This window comes from Sebastes fasciatus, chromosome 7 (genome assembly GCF_043250625.1).
Source record: "Sebastes fasciatus isolate fSebFas1 chromosome 7, fSebFas1.pri, whole genome shotgun sequence".
Lineage (NCBI taxonomy): Eukaryota > Metazoa > Chordata > Actinopteri > Perciformes > Sebastidae > Sebastes > Sebastes fasciatus.
The window spans coordinates 33004230-33021919 of record NC_133801.1 but is presented as its reverse complement, the minus strand read 5'-3'; the positions used below and the strand labels follow the sequence as shown (position 1 = coordinate 33021919).

General features: G+C 41.8%; 1 protein-coding gene across 3 annotated transcripts in view; it reads right to left on the bottom strand.

Annotated features, from left to right (window-relative positions):
• Positions 1-2476: 2476 nt before the first annotated feature.
• Positions 2477-17690, bottom strand: part of fndc3a (fibronectin type III domain containing 3A) — a 58138-nt gene continuing 42924 nt past the window's right edge. For all 3 annotated transcript variants that reach the window (XM_074640389.1, XM_074640390.1, XM_074640391.1), the window contains 12 exons: positions 16408-16546; positions 15701-15769; positions 15455-15573; positions 14225-14330; positions 13819-13994; positions 13544-13657; positions 13228-13377; positions 11084-11430; positions 9314-9526; positions 8849-9015; positions 6057-6181; positions 2477-5006 (listed from right to left, as the gene is read on the bottom strand). In XM_074640389.1, the coding sequence (XP_074496490.1) occupies positions 4683-5006; positions 6057-6181; positions 8849-9015; positions 9314-9526; positions 11084-11430; positions 13228-13377; positions 13544-13657; positions 13819-13994; positions 14225-14330; positions 15455-15573; positions 15701-15769; positions 16408-16546 (2049 nt within the window). In that variant the 3' untranslated portion in view covers positions 2477-4682. The remainder of the gene's footprint in view (positions 5007-6056; positions 6182-8848; positions 9016-9313; positions 9527-11083; positions 11431-13227; positions 13378-13543; positions 13658-13818; positions 13995-14224; positions 14331-15454; positions 15574-15700; positions 15770-16407; positions 16547-17690) is intronic.

The window sequence follows — 17690 nt, the reverse complement described above, 5'->3', positions numbered from 1 at the left end:
ACATATTGACAATTCCTTATTCACCTGAAGTCCTGTTACTTAATGACTGCTCCAACCTGGAGCTCTGTGTTAAGCAGAGACGTCTCTGGTTAGCCGGCCTTACAGCTGCAAAGCGACTAATAGCTTGCAGATGGAAATCTCCACATTCTGTCAATATACAAAGATGGATCTTGACTTCTTAGATATAGCAGGTATGGAACACCGGGCTGCAAACATGAACTTGGCAAAAAGAGAATATACAGACGTAGGCAAAGTTGTTGGTAACGTTCCGTTAAAGAGAGAAAAACCCACAATGGTCACTGAAATAACTTGAAACTGACAAAAGTAATAATAAATAAAAATTCACTGAAAATTAACTAATGAAAATCAGATATTGTTTTTGAATTATGGTTCAGCTGAATCATTTAAAAAAACAAACTAATGAAACTGGCCTAGACAAAAATGATGGTAACATTAACTTAATATTTTGTTGCACAACCTTTTGAGGCAATCACTGCAATCAAGTGATTTCTGTAACTCTCAATGAGACTTCTGCACCTGTTGACAGGTATGTTGGCCCACTCCTTGTGAGCAAACTGCTCCAGCTGTCTCAGGTTTGAAGGGTGCCTTCTCCAGACTGCATGTTTCAGCTCCTTCCACAGATGTTCAATAGGATTTAGATCCGGGCTCATAGAAGGCCACTTCAGAATAGTCCAATGTTTTGTTCTTAGCCATTCTTGGGTGTTTTTAGATGTGTTTTGGGTCATTATCCTGTTTGAGGACCCATGACCTGCAACTGAGACCAAGCTTTCTGACACTGGGCAGCACATTTCGCTCCAGAATGCCTTGATAGTCTTGAGATTTCATTGCACCCTGCACAGATTCAAGACACCCTGTGCCAGATGCAACAAAGCAGCCCCAGAACATAACCGAGCCTCCTCCATGTTTCACATTAGGTACAGTGTTCTTTTCTTTGGATGCTTCATTTTTGCGTCTGTGAACATAGAGCTGATGTGACTTGCCAAAAAGCTCCAGTTTTGTCTCATCTGTCCAAAGGACATTCTCCCAGAAGCTTTGTGGCTTGTCAATATGCATTTTGGAAAATTCCAGTCTCGCTTTTTTTATGATTTGGTGTCCTCCTCGGTTGTCTTCCATTAAGTCCACTTTGGCTCAAACAGTGACGGATGGTGCGATCTGACACTGATGTACCTTGACCTTGGAGTTCACCTCTAATCTCTTTGGAAGTTGTTCTGGGCTCTTTGGTTACCATTCGTATTATCCGTCTCTTCAATATGTCATCAATTTTCCCCTTGCGGCCACGTCCAGGGAGGTTGGCTACAGTTCCATGGACCTTAAACTTCTGAATAATATGTGCAGCTGTAGTCACAGGAACATCAAGCTGCTTGGAGATGGTCTTATAGCCTTTACCTTTAACATGAAGGTCTATAATGTTCTTTCTGATCTCCTGAGACAACTCTCTCCTTAGCTTTCTGTGGTCCATGTTCAGTGTGGTACACACCATGATACCAAACAGCACAGTGACTACTTTTCACCCTTTAAATAGGCAGACTGACTGATTAAAAGTTTGAAGACACCTGTGATGCTAATTACAGGACACACCTTAGTTTAACATGTCCCTATGGTCACATTATTTTACATCTTTTCTAGGGGTACCATCATTTTTGTCTAGGCCAGTTTCATTAGTTTGTTTTTTAAAATGATTCTGTTGAACCACAATTCAAAAACAATATCTGATTTTCATTAGTTCATTTTCAGTAAATTTTTATTTATTATTACTTTTGTCAGTTTCAAGTTATTTCAGTGACCATTGTGGGTTTTTCTCTCTTTAACGGAACGTTACCAACAACTTTGCCTACGTCTGTATATCACATTGGAAACAAGCAATCACTACAATTAAATCCTTCATATAATTGTTCTCCGTGTCCCAAAGGTCTAGGGTGGGTGGGATGGGAGGGAACCATAAGGGAGGGATTTGGGGGTGAGGGGAGGGGGGCGCAGAAGTTTATATTTAAATGACTTTTTGTTATTGTTTGTTATTTTTCTTCTTCCTGTTTGTTTGTTTTTTTTCGTTTTATTTTTTCTGTAGCTGCTTGCCAATTTTGTATTGATTAGTACATGGACATTTGTGATTATATTTTTTTGTACTCTATTGGTGATCTATCAACTGGTAACCCCACCCTATATCATTTTGCTTAAATACCAATAAAAAATTGATAAAAAAAAAAAAAAAAGAAATCTTCCCATTAGAACAGCTGGAACCAGTGAATGTTTAGTGTTTTTGCTTAGTAAATCACTTAAACATAATGGATTATCAGAATAGCTGATAATGAATTATCTATTATTGATATAAATATATAAATGTGATTAAATTGTTGATTGGAGCTACGTTTGCCTGGCAGCCAATCAAAACCAAGTATTTCCATGGTTATGATATAGTTGATGAGTAATCCAAAGACAAACAGAACTTCAAAAATGATTAAGAATTATAAATCTTTTATTGTGCATGGATCCTTTGTAGATATCATGGCTATACAGATACACTTTAGATACATATCTATGATTATACATTTTTCCCATAACGAACATTTTAAAGTGATATGTCTGGTAGTATGTATAGTATAACAAATTTTCATTTTGGAATGTACGGTGTATGAGGTAACTGCAAACATTAAAATTACATAAAAATGGTCTCTATTTTTGTGCATATTTTACTCATTTTTGTAGCATTTTGTTGATCTCCCCAACCAAAGGTAGTAAGCCCAGGGTGAAGAGGTGTTAAAATGGCACACGTTGCAATCGCTATCAAAAATAGGAATTTGAATTCTTTAAATGACAAAGAGGAGACATTTGCAGAATGTCTGAAAGACCAAATCATGTAATTATCCAAGACGTTTTGCAAGGTACCTGTATTTCATTTTTAAGGTTGCAACAGCAGTTATCTGCCCAAAACCAAACAACACTAGACCCTACAGCCAGATTACCACTGAAAACTCAGCGTCAGAAATCTGTTACGAATACTTAACACACAGAGAAAAGGCAAATTTAGATTCACAGGAAGTACATGATATAACACATTTTGTATCTGCCATTTGCGTTCCATGATTCATGAGTACTCAGGATTTATTATTTTCTCTGGAGAGTATTAACTTATATTACTTCAATATTATAAAAAAATATACTTCACACATGTATGACCTGACAAAAGAAAAATCAAAAGAAATCATAAGTAATACATAGAACTACTTTTCATTTCTCTCCCGATTACGTATGTTTTACTAACATCAAATAAATGTTGCAAAAATAAAAGTAAATAAAACACGTTTTAAAGTTTTCTAACACTAAAAGAAAAACATCAAAACTTAAGAGAAATTAAGAAAATTCTCCCGAGATTTTTTTCCTCTCCAATTAAGGCCTCTGAAACAACTGGTACATACTTTTTTTTTAATCCTCTGTTTTTTTTTTTTCCTCTTTTTTTGCTGAGATCAGATCAGCTGTTTCAGTGACACGTTATGTGGTACTACAACTTTTAAAACACCCAAAACACAAGTAGGGTTGCACAATCTCAAAGTGTGTTCTATAAAATGCATCACAAGACCAAGACGCAGTCAGTCGAGGTTTTCTTTCACTAAGGTGCAAAATCAATTACTGGGGGGGGGGGAAACAAAATAAAACAAAACATACAGGTAAGCATACATTTTTTGTGCTGAACAACAATATTTCGGAGTAAAGCAGCAGTATAACTATATGATAGTAAAAATAATTAGAATTCACTGTTAGTTTGGTTTTTGTTTGTTTTCTAACTTTATACTGAGCATTTTTTTCCCTCAAACTTACAGGTCCTTGTGTCTTCACTGTACAAAAATATACTAACATTTCTCCAGTCATTTTTGCATCCTTAAACATTCTGAACATCAAAAAGGTTGGAAAGTGCTAAATGAACGCTCTATAGTGTGAACATGATTCTCATTTCATCTCTCATTAGACCCCCTTAAACTCCAGCAGGGGGTTAAGTCCCTTCATCTGGCCCTGAAGCCCTCCCAGCCGTGTACCTCTGTGGCACCAACTACATACAGTATACACATCTGAACACACACCCCCACTGTGCAAACACTGGCCCACCAGGTCCCAGGATCAAATAGCACATAGGCTAATGACACACCTACATACTATTTTTTGGAACACATCTATCAAAAACAGTTTCATACTGGACACATAAATGGAAATATAAATAATGACTATTTCTATACACATATATATATATATCTATATATACTGTAATCAACAAGTACATGAGTCGAAGCGCCCCTCCCCCCCATTAATAAACCATATCCCTGCTCTTTCGGAGTTCCTTTTGCGCAGGAAGCTGATCATGATGAAACAGAAATCTGAACTGAACAACAGATACCACAGAGTTGGGACGGGGTGACAAAGGCAGGAGAGTCAGGAAGGTATCACAGGTGCCAAATAAGGTGTTATAGCCTCGAGTTTTAACTGCTATTCAGCGGTCACTCACCAGCCCCCCCACCCCCCACCCGCTGCACCCCAATGCGGCTAATGCGATTACTCTGTTGACAGCAGGAAAAGAAAAAAAAACAAGAGGTACAAAACGAAGAAATACAAAACAACAGAAAGAGGGGGGAAAGAATAAAGCTATAACCCCGCAGCTGGGTGGCGCAAACTGCTTATTTAATGACAAAGTACTGGATGACGAAAGCGATGAGGATGGCGATGACGGCAAAAACCATGAGGAGGAGGAAAGCGCACTGCTCGTCCGTCAAGCTCCGTCTGGCTCGGTTGGACTCCGTGCCGGCCCTGGACCCCGAGCCGGCCGCGCCGCCGCCCACCGCCACGTCGTTCCGCTGCGGGGAGAGGGTCACTGTGGGGCTGTAGGGGCCGCTCAGCTCGGGGGCGTCCTGGCACTGCCTGATAGCACACACCCGGAAACGGTAGTCGCTGTTGGGCTGCAGGTTCTGGACGTGGAAGGATGTGGCAGAGCCTTTGTAGGCCTGCAAACAGGACGGGAAGAAAAGAAGAAGAAGTGTGATTAAAAACTGAAAATAAGACAGGAAGAGAGCAAAAAATATATACTTGTTTGTGTATTTTGTAAGTGAGATATTGTGGAGGAATTATTTGTGTCTCTTTCATCATAATGTTTATGATAATATGTCAATGAGGGGAAACTGTTATTCAGCTGCTTTTAGGAATATTGGAGAATTGAAGTTGATTTTTTAACTTGTACTGGACAGTAGAGCTGACATGTTCCTTCCCATCTTACTGCTTCTGCCTAATTGGATGAAATGATGTAATAACTAGACAAAATGACAAAATGTGGGGAAATTCATTACATATTATGTTCAAACAGATTATTACAAAATGAGGATGTCATTACATAATGCCGTGTTATTACATACTGTTATGTATCCCTCTTTCAGCTTTGACTATTGATCAATTTACAGACTATTTCCTGATTATTAAGTTATGTTGTTTGTTGCCTTGGATAAAAGGCAAAGCCATCTAGCTGTTTGCCTCTGTTAGCTGACACACCCACAAGTTTTTAGAGAAGACTGAAGCAAACAGCCTCGATCAAACTGCTATCCTCCTCAGCAAATGAATAATTCCCATTTCTTAAACAATGGCTTTGGAGTCTAGGCCACTGAGACTGACAATGAGGATGGAAACAAAGTCAAGCAGGATGGCAACCACATATTTCAACATCCTGATTCAATTGCCATGTATGATGCGGTGAGATTAGCATAAGCCTGCAGTGGCCATTACTCCACGTTAACATGGCTGGAGGCCACTGAGAGGGATGAATGTGCTGGCAGGGGCTAGACACCTGGGAGACCTCATGGATCAATGACCTTTGCATAATGGGCAATTTAAAGCCAGCGGTGACTAATACAGGACGCCGCAAAGCCATGGTGAAAACATTAAGGCCCTGGATCCGCCTGTGGCCTGATCTGCATAAAAAGACCGTTGTGATGAATGTCAGGTCAGCAGCAGGTAAGGACACAAAGTAGACGGAGTACCGAGCCTTCACACACCGACGTCAGTACCTGTTTAAACTCAGAGTTTCCCATCATGCACTGCAAGGTGTAGATGATCGGGTCCCCCTTCATGGGCGATAGGGCCTCCCATGTGACTTCGCAGGAGTTGTCATCCAGACGCTCCACTTTAGGGACTGGAGGGGTGGAGGAAGAGAGTGCAGATGTAATGGAAAGTACTGCTGAAGGTAGGTGATATCTGCAGTAACTCAATGTCTGTCACTTAAAACTAAAGCCATCAATCGATTTGATCAAGAAAGAATTTCTAATGAGGAGGCAAAAGTTATAGTTTGAAATGTATAAGTGGCACACACATGCCCTCTGTGAAGGGCAGTGCCGCATTACTGGCACTGAGATGTGTGAAAAAATACCCACAACTCTATTTTGGTTTGAGCGTAACCTACAAAACCTCAGGGTTAGAGTTTAGAAAAACACATTTGCAAAAGCCGGTTGTAGCTTTGAATTCAAAAAGGCAAAATAAAAGACACCCAACTTTCTGTTTTGAATCAGAGCTTTGGAGGATTTTTTCAAAGTGGGGCTGCTACAGAAACCATTCGCTTTAATACGAGAGAACGTGCTTTGATATGTGCAGTGAGCTCAGCTGATGAATTAAGAGTGAATTCTAGACAACGGACATGTAGCTTTTACAAATTAACAGAGCGCCATAACTATGAGTCATGCTCCTCTTTAGGTAGGTGGCATTTTAAGCGAAAACAACAGAAATAAGTGGTTGTTTTCAACCAGTAAAGTGGTGGTACCCTGGTGTGGTAATCATGACAACACACAGTGAGAGGGAGGATTTGAATCCTTTTTGGCATTATGAAAATAGGCTTTAAAAGGGCTAGTTTGGGTGTTTTGAAGTGGGGTTGTTTGAAGTACCCATCCGCAGTCTACGGCGAGCCGTCTTAACATTCAATAGCTAGACTGGATATGTATCGCAGATATCTGCAATTCAATTCTTCCTTGTCAAAAAGAACATTTCAAATATCTACAATAAAATTCTTCCTATCCACAATTGTCGTTTCAGATATCCACAACGTCATTCATCCTAGGAAAAATGACATCACCTTTGCCATCCATGTGTATCAGGCTTTCAGTGATCCACAATTGCGTCTTTGATATCTCAAATGAACAGTCTGGATATCTGCAATACAATTCTTTCAGATATCTACAATCTAATTGTTACTCGTCATCATTTTAATTTCAGATATCCAATGAATATCCAAAATACATTGTGACTTGTAAAATATCATTACAGATATCCACAATTATGACTAGTAAACATGCAATTTTAGATTACAATTAGATAACAATTAGATTGTAGATATCAGAAATGGGAGTTCTTCCTAGTGAGAATTCTATTGCAGATATCCAGAATGTTCATTCTAGATATGAAAAACGCAATTGTGGATATCTGAGACTGAAAGCCCAATACACATGAATGGCAAAAGTGATGTTATTTTTCATAGGAAGAATGACATTGTAGATATCTGAAATGTTCTTTTTGAAAGGAGGAAATAAATGACAGATAAATGCAATACATATCCTAGCTAGCTAGTGAATGTCAAAATGGCCACTTGTACTTTTTAAGGATTTAAAGATAACTTAAATTTAGTTTTGACAATCAAAGTTGTAGATATCTTGAAATACAATTTATACTAGTGAGAATGTTATTGTGGATATCTTTGATTACCATTCTGACTAGTGAGAATACAATTTTGACTAGGAGAAATGCCATTATGGATATCTAAAATGTAATTACAGACAGGAGTGTGGTTCGGTTAAATGTTAAAATGGCGTGTCATAATAGTTAGAGCATCACCTATGGTAGACAGCGGTTGACATGCCCCCAGTTTGGAGAAACAGACGGACAGGAGTACCGGCACAGCAGCAAAGCAATGTAATGCTGTGGACGGAGGCAGCAGCAAAATGTATTTTAGCCACCTAAAACAAAGGCCCACCTAAAAGTATACAATGTATTTAGAATATTTTTGCTGGCTTCAGTTCCCCTTCGGAAACTGCTGTCTGACGGCGAGGTAAAGTGGTGATAATATTCTAAATATAGTGTACACTTAAACTGATATTCATTTTTTTTGGTGGGCCTTTCCTTTAGGTGGCTAAAATACGTCTCGTTAACGTCCCCGTCCTCAGCAGTACATTGCTTTGCTTCCGTGCATTCCGTTAACTCCAAGCTGGGGGGTTTGCCGACCGCCGTCTACTGTATATAATACACTGACAACCCCACTTCAAAAGACCCGAACCATCCCTTTAAACTTAATGTCATAACGGTTAGTCTGAATTCAAACAGTTAATGGTGGAGAGTCCACTTCACCGTGTGGGGAGACAAACATTGTTGAGTAACACTGACAAACTGGCACATGACTGCTCGAATCAAAAGAGGTGCCGCGCTGAGAATAAAACCCACGTCCTCATTACTGACTTCAATGTGTAGGATCAAAAGAGGCTTTGCAGAGGCTGGTTGAGACCGGAGCACGGCGCTGAACAACCCGACTCATGATGACAGCCGACAAGTGAATCTCTGGCTGCTGGGTCTTAATCAAATGCGAGTCAAACTTGGGTCAACTGAGGTTAAAAGCTGAGCACACTGGCTGTCTGTATGTCAGCAGTGAGTGTTTGTAAAGATAATCAGAGCTGATCTACATCGGGTAGAGGGGGAGAGAGGGAGAGAGGGAGAGAGGGAGAGAGAGAGAGAGAGAGAGCAAGAAAGAGATAGCAAGATAGACATGGATATATAGAGAGAGAGATATAGAGACAAAGGAAGAAAGAAAGGGCTGCCACTGTACCTTTCACAGGGGCTGGAGGAGAGCGTGGGGTGGTGAATGTGTAAACATTGGAGAAGGGCCCTTCGCCCGCCTCATTAAAGGCCTGGATGCGGAACGTATAAGAGGTAGACTCATTAAGCCTCTGGACTTTGTGTGTGTGGCATGGTCCTTTATACGAGGATATAAATCTGCAATGACAGGAACATGAAAAGGAGAGAGAGAGAGAGAGGGAGAAAGGGTTTAATGAGCAAAAGATGACAAAAAGCAAACGAGACGAGTGACTCCTCTGTCAGGAAATATACAGTGGCATAAAGCACATCATCAGTTCCCGTCTCCTTCTACTGTAAAGACACTCCGTACTTCCTATGTACCCCGCCCTCCTTGATACAGCTATCTGAGGCTTTTTGCTCAAACACCGGTCCTCCTCTACTATCGGTTCATCTCTCGTCAGGTCACTTCCCCTCGTCTGGCTAATGGGCCACTGACCTGCCGCTCTTGTCCCCCATCTGCAGCTGATACTGGAGGGCGTCTGAGGTGGCGGCTTTGGCTGGGCCATCGCCCCACTTGAGCCTGAGGGTCTGGTGGCTGAAGGCAGTGCACTCCAGGCGGGGTGGCTGCGGGGGCAGGGGCTTTGTCTTCAGCTTAAAGGTGTGACTAAAGGGGCCTGCTCCCAGGCTGTTCAGGGCTTGGATTCGGATCCTGAGGAGAAGAAAAGAGATGTCGACATCAGAGAGCTGCGAGGACTGAGCTGACCTGAGCAGAAAACACTGCAGCGGCTGTCACAGTGGCATTAACGGTATTTTATCTGGTCGGCAGATGTTGATGTTCAGCCTCTGTTAGCAGTCAGACTGTGGCACATTTTTATGTTGTCTTGGCTCTTTATCTGGTTCTGAACACACTCACGCTGGCCAAAAGCTGGAAGTCAGCACTTTAATTCAGCCTCAGTCTTTGTTTCATTGCACGTCCAATGTGTAGAGCCAAAACAATGAAAAATATGCCACTCTCCTACAGCTTGCAAAATGCTCTGTAGAACTGCCACAGTTCACTGCATATAATTAAACCAGTATAAAATACATCCCTGTGCGGATGACTTTCTTAAAATATTAATGCATGACGGACATTTTATTTAGTTTTACTCTGCATAACCTGAGTTACCTGAAAATATACATAGGTTTATAATCCTGAATCACAAAGAAATACAGACAGCGTGATACTAGTGGAGCTATAGTAGGTTTGTGAAAAGAATGGTTATGGTGTCAGGTCTGGACACCCAAATGTGTCCCAATGCCTAGTTCACACTACACAACATTAGCCCGGATTTTCCGCTCCCCGACAAAAGCCCCAGATCAGAGGCAAATCGGCGTTGGCTCAACGCTCGCACATCGGGGCTCGAGCGTCATGTGTGAACTGCTCAAAGATGTGAGCCGAGAGGCTCACCAATAACTCACAGACACATTCCAGATATCTAGCAAGCTAAACATCTACAGCTACAGTCAATGAGAGCGCAAGACACGGGTTGAGGGGAAACCTGGGGGAGATACAGAGCAACGATAGGAACTTACTGTATGTGCTGCAAATGCAACACATACAGTAAGTTCCTACTGTTGTTGTTCCAAAGTTGTTTTTGCTCCTAGAGGAATAAATAGTAAAGAAAGGAGTGTGGAAACCGGTGGAAACAGGCTATTTTTGTGAACACGTGCCAACAACAACATCAGCAATGTGTCTTGCGTAAGGTGTCACGTCATTTACTGTGTATTTCGCACGTGTGTTTACGTGACAATAGTTAGTTTGGAGACCTCATCGGGGATTCCTCCTGGTGAAACATCTTGTAGTGTGTGACCTCCTGTCGCCGGTCAGTCATGTAGTGTGAAAACCACAATGACTTAAAGACTCACGATTACAAGACAGCAAGTTGTGTTGTGTGAACAGTACAGTGATCTGACGACTTAGTCGTGTAGTGTCAACTTAGTTTAAGCAGCTGCCAGCTCTTGCCAGAATAACCTGGATTTACAAATGTAACCAATTATATTTTGCTTCAGTTGTCTCCAAAACATCAAAGACCGAGTTAATATACGAGTGTGGTGTGTGTGTGTGTGTGTGTGTGTGTGTATCACATTCTATGACTTGTGAGCACTGAGATCCAACAGTCTCAAAACTGTTCGCTGTTGTTGACATCTGAAAGGTGCAAAGTTGTGTCGTACAAGCGTAATGCAGCATTGTGTAACCACTTTGAGTGTACGATGAGTCAGCACCAACCTGTAGCTGGTGTCGGGCTGCAGATGCTGGATGATGTGTTTGGTGACGGGACCAACGGCAATGGGCTGGCGCTCTCCGAGGTCAATCAGGTAGGACGTGATCTCAGAGCCGTGATCACATGGGGGGTCCCAGCTGACGCCCAGGCAGGTGGACGGAGAGTAGAGTGGCGGCGGCCTGGAACCGCTGTCCTCATCTTCCTCGTCTTCATCTGCGTCCACCGGAGTCTCGTACCTCTGCAGCTCGGACTCCTTCAGCGCGTAGATGTTGCTGACGGCTGCAGGCACGGAGCAGGGCGTCTGGCACAACACTGCCTCGCTGAAAGGCCCCACGCCAGCCACATTCACAGCCTGCACAGCAGCCAGACAAAAGAGCCAGCTAATTAAGTCAACTCTCACTTGTGACGTGAAAGGACACGTGCAATGTCCTTGTTTGACCACAAGGTGGCATTCCAATGTAAACATATCTGCTTAGGGTTTCAACAAGTCCTAACAAGTATATTGTTTTTATATTCTAGCCAAGCCATAATGTGAAAACATAATAAATAAAATGACATATTTGAAATACTAGGCCCATATGGGTTAGGTTTTTAATCAGCTTTTATGATTAAAGTCTGGTTTTATAGCCTGACCAGAGTGTGTGGTATTTAGGAATGGTCTCAGGGTACGAGTACTGCATGTACTGTGACCAATCAAGGCAGGGGGAAAAATAAGCACACTGCAGGTGTTATAACCCATAAACATCGATCCATTCCTCCTCTGTTGGACCACAAACAAGGCTACAAGAGTACAGCACGGCCTGAGATTTCATCCTGAACCAGACCCAAAGGACAAAGCCAATGCTGTAATGCCAGAATCTGTCTCTTCTTTTACACAAATGCTGGCTTAACTGTTCACAGCCTAAAAATGCATTCAGTGCAACAGCATAATAGAGACATGGTCTCCCTCGCTGCTATATCAGCCCATTCATCATGATGAAGTAACTAACTGTAATTACGATTAGAAACAGTGGTAATGTAGCTCTTAGCACGCAGTAGTTAGCCAATTATCACAGGCAAGCACACAAAAATCAAACCTCTGCCCACCAATACAGCAAATCCTAAAAAGCAAGCATCGTGATAAATTAAAACTGACTCATCACTTTGCACTGATGTGAGAAGAACATGACGTCAAAAATCAAGTTCACCAAATGTTCTCCTAATCATCGCCAGCCAACTAAACCCACAAAGAAGGAATCTTCAAAAGCTGACAATCTGGAGACGTACAACTTGTCTCTTACATATTGTATTTCATTTTTTTTACATTCTCCATAATTACCAACCAAAACACAGCTCCTACCTATTGGTATGATGTCATTTACCTTGGTTGCAATGTTTTTGGATGATTCCGATCACAATTATGAGCACTGAGGTGTGACATATGAATTTATGAGTAATGGATTTTCTAGTCCAACTGAGGCAGGACTGCTTCTCCAGATCTAATTTTTCCAGATATTTCCTACTCAGCACAGGACTAGAAACAATCCACATAGTTTAAATGAGGGTTTCTCAAACATCATCATGCCTTAGTGGGGTTGGATCTTTAACCCTGACAGTGTTAAAATCACGCTTTATCAATTGAGCCACAATGGCACAGACAGAGAGCAAAAAGCTGGGAGAGTATTAGATGTGTTGAGCTTTTTCCCCCTTTGTTCCCCCCCAAAAAAAAAGAAAGAAAAGAAAATGAGATCACAAGAGAGTGAATAAATCTATTTCCATCAAATGATGATGAGAAGACAGATTTGTATATTCTTATTACTGACCTTGCTGTAAAAATCCCCCACAAACCTGTAAGGCCAACGAACCCCCTCATGTAATCAGATTTATTCTCATAGACCCTCATGGAAAATTCTTTGTTGTTTCACTGATCGTTGCTGTTCTTACCCAGCAAACTCTAGTCAAGATACCTTGTACTAATCAAATTATTGTGAAATTAAACTATTCTTAATTTTATTGGGAGCCACCTGGATTCTTAAGACAAAAATAATCATACTGAAATAATTAAAATAGGATTTATGAGGTGAGATCTGATTCTGTTTTTAGGGTGTGAGAACAGATGAAAATCAGCCTAGGGCTTCATGAAATAAATAAAGTGTTTCTTAGTGCTCACCTGTACCCGACAGAAATAGTTGGTTGCAGGCAGCAGCCCCTTCATTTCATGGCTGAGCCCTTGTCCACTGTAACACATCTGCATGCTGCCCTCAGCAGCTCCCCACTCCAGACGAAACTCTGTCAACGCAGCTCCGTTGCAGGGTGGAGTCTGGAAGACAAACACCAATTAGAATGCCCACCAACATTTAACCTGATGACACAGTTTAATAATAATAATAATAATACAGCTATATGCAAGTTTTCCAATATATCCTCTGGATGATGCATGTGATATTATACTTTGTCAGTGGGGAATGGAGTGGAGCTAGTCTTACCTCCCAGCTCACAACAACACAGCTGGGGGATTTGCATGTGGTGGAAGGAGTCTTGCACTGCTCAGGTGCCCCGGGGCCGGTTGTAACCTCACAACGCTCCGATAGAGGTCCAAACTGTCCGCACAAAAGAACAAAAACAATTTAATACAACAAGAAATAATCATTTTAAACGTTTTTAAATCAGATTTAGTGAGAGAGGGTTGAACGCATGTAGCAGAAAAAACACAATCCCTTCTCTCTTTTATTGATAGATCTGTTTTGACAGTCTTTCTCACCCCAGCCTTGTTCGCTGCCTTGAGCCGGAAGCTGTAGGTTTTGCCAGGCATTAAGCCTCCCACAGAGCAGTCCAGCTCTGGACCCTGGTAAACCTCCCTGCTCTCCTCAGACTGCGGCCCACTCACTTCTACACTGTAGCAGGACACTGGGCTGCCTCCGTCTACCTGAGGGGGACCTAGGAAATATGTGCAGCCAGTGCTTATAAATCAATATGTGCTTTAAAAAAGGGTTTTCCAAGAAAGAAATGACACAGTATATACACAAAGGCAAATGTACAAACAGCTAAATAATACAAACTGCATCGTGAAAGCTTACTGCTTTGAGGTAGTTTGCGAGACAAATAAAGGCATCAACAGAAGCTAGAATACATCCCACACAGATCTGAGTTGGAGAGGAATGACTCACCCCAGCGCAGTTGCACCTCCCTGGCTTTGGGCTTGCCCACCAGCCGAGGGGGCTGGCAGGGCCCTGGGGGCACTGCGGGAGTCTGGACCTGCAGGGTCTCCGACAGCTTGCAAGGGAAGACAACACACCAATTAAGACCCAGAGAAAATAACAAATTGACAATCTCCCCCTCCCCCTCCTGTTTTTCTCTCGAACACAACGCAAACACAGTGGATACAAATTGTCATTTTCACCAGCTTATCAGACTGATTCAGGCTACAGAAAAGGAGACAAATGGGAAAGCATCATTGAAGGTGCACCGGCGAGCCGTGGATAAAGTCAGACAGACTGTCTGGCGAGTGAAAAAACAGGTTTTTAAATTTTCAGACTCTCAACTTGTGTGACAAAAGGCAAACATGTGAGTGTTATGTCACATTGTGCTTTACCGAAATGCAGGATCTCGCCACCATGACTCATGCTTCTTTACAAGCCCCATCATGAATAAATGCATGCACTAACAGCTGATGAAGAAATTAATGAAGAGTGTCTGTGAACTGAACTAATTAAGAAAAACATCCTCTGACACATGCAGGGAGGGTTAATCGATTAGCGGGCTTTGTCTTGTTCTTACACACCAGGAAGCATAGTCTAATCTCCCAACATAGGACACTGGCTGAATGACAATTTCCTATTAAAACTCCCCATAAATAGAGTGCATATCTAGAATTATTCATGTCAAATTTATCAGATCAACCATGGGACGTGTGGCTACCTGCCTTAGCAATTATAGTACATGTAACAGCCTAGATATGTATCAATAATAATAAGAGAAAAACATTGCACAATAATCAGGTTTTATACTGTATAGCTACATTGTTGTGGATTGCAGTAGTCGATACGCTGAGAGTGTCTGTTTCCATATTGCATGTGTATATGGAGTGATGCTGCTTTGTAATTTTGACTTAAGTTGGACAAAAGATGTTAAATTAATTCAATTTGTGTCATAGATTCTAATTTTGATAATAATATTTGCACTTGTGTATCGATTTCAAAAAGCAGGTGCAATTTTGTGATCTCTTTCTACCTGCGACCAAATAAAAATCGCAACTTGTCAGCAAACTCTTAGAATCCCTGTGGCAAAACACAAGGCTGTGCGCGCGGCTGAGTGTGTGTGTGTGTGTGTGTGTGTGTGTGTGTGTGTGTGTGTGTGTGTGTGTGTGTGTGCACGTGTGCTGATGCTGAATGACTCACCGGGCTCTGCCCCCCCTCGCTCATGCAGTAAACTCGCGTCTGGTAGGAGCAGCCGGGCTTCAAGCCTTCGCACACGTGCTCCATAGCCGGCCCTGAGTACACCAGCTCCCATGACAAACCTGAATACAAACACATTGCAAATACATTCAAACATATTTAATGAAACTAACGTTTTTAATGTCCAAAACATAATTTTCACTTGATCTCAATGCTTAAACATTTCTAATATCACCATTCAAAACTCACCGCTTAAGCCCTCGGACAGCTCCACGACATACTTTGTGACTTCTGCTCCACCATTTTCTTTCGGGGGCTCTAAATTGCAAAACAAAAAAAAATCATTATCAAACTGCACTAACCAAGTTCTACAGCTAGGCAATGCCAGCAAGCTCAGTTTTCACTAATGCTATGTCTGGAAATTTACTTGATTCATTGCAGTAAGACGTGCACTAAAGCAAATTAACAAACTATTGTGGAGATAATAGAGGAAGTTGCTGCCTCTCAAAACTCCCAAAACTCATTAATAAATATTATATCTAAGAAATGTAAATGGAGATGAAGCGTGACTTGCCAACACCGTGGCCTTTTTCACCCCTCAAATTTCTTCAGAAATTCATTTTGGCAGAAACACAGTGTTTTCAGAGCTGCAGACAATTTTTATTTTTTTCATTTTAAAAAACTGGAAGCAGAGACCAAGTACAGCAGTGAGTGATGTGTTTGTCCAGTGAGGTGTGGGAAGGATTCATGCTGATGTCTGAATGAAGGAGTAAACTGTCAGTCATCTACTGTACAGACTACTTGGAATGTCATCTGTCTCTAGCAGATTCATATACGGTCGGGCAGAGCTCAATGAGGAAAGTGAAATTGTAAACTGGCCTTGCCAGGCTGTCAACTACACGCAAGGCCGAGGAGTTTTGATAAGGGAAAGGGCAAACGGTAGGAAAACTACTCACCCCAGGCCATCTTGAAGCTGTTAGGCAGGACTCTTCCTCTGATGACAGGCCTGCAGGGACTGCCGGGTCTGTCAGGGTTCGTGATGAACTCCACCACCTGGCTGGGGTTACTCTTCCCCTCTGTGTTGTATGCTGCCACCTGGAGGAAGTGCATGAATACAGGCAGAGAAGAGTCCTATTATTCCTCCGTTAGAATATTGGCCACTATTTGCATAGATGGTCAATGAGGGCACATGTGTAAAGGTCATTATGTTTCCTGATGACGAGCACACTGACTAGACACAGAGGAGGATAATGGAGGGATAACACTCTCCGCCTGCAACTAAAATGGCCACAGACAAACACCATATTATCCAAAAGATTCAGCTCCTTAACAAAACTGACACCAGACACCCTACGCACTGCGATGAAAAAAAACGAGGCAATGAGCATTAGTGCCATTTGCATTTCAGTGCCGCACATCTGTGAAGACAGCGATAATACTGAAATCTGAGTGAGCCTGCTGAGTACAGCTCATCCACATACAGTACCAAGACAAACCCTGCACAGCAGCCTGCCTCCCCTCACACTGCGCAGCTGTATAATTGGAAAGAAGGGAGGGAGGGAGTCTTGAGAGGGACTAATGAACATTTCTATCATTTGGGCATATGGTGGTGTGTTCAAGTAATACAGTACCTTTATGTCAGTACCATGTATAGGTGTGGTGCCGCTTTTTAGAACAACGGAGATCCATGGCACTGATAATACACATAGGCAATACAAAATATAAAATATTACCGGCCTTATCCTTTAAAGATGATAAAGTTTCATTTTCCTTTTTCATTTATAATAGCCTACATTATATTAAAGGCCCAGGCCCTAGTATGAATACATTTCAAACTCGGTCTGAATATGTCAATGCCCTGCAGGGCTGCCAGTCGCAGGCAGAGCTGCAAATCTCAAGGTACTTTTATCCTAAGTGCCTTAGAATATTATGACTGCATATGTATTTAGTATGAATGGCCTTGGTGGGAACTGAATCGCTAACTCTGGCAGAGTTAGAAACACATTTCTAAGAGTCCTGTATGTATGAATGTAGTTATGGTCAACTGCCCGAAAATTGAACTGATATGTTATTAGATGTTGTGCTTTTCTCCCCTTCGTTCTGACCGAGTCAAACTCTGATTGCACACATTACACAGAGGCGACATTCAAAACCTTTACAGATCTACCTGGAACGGATCCATGACTGATTTAAAAACCAAAGTAAGGAGCAAAGCTGTCAAAACCAGTTGATTTTTGTT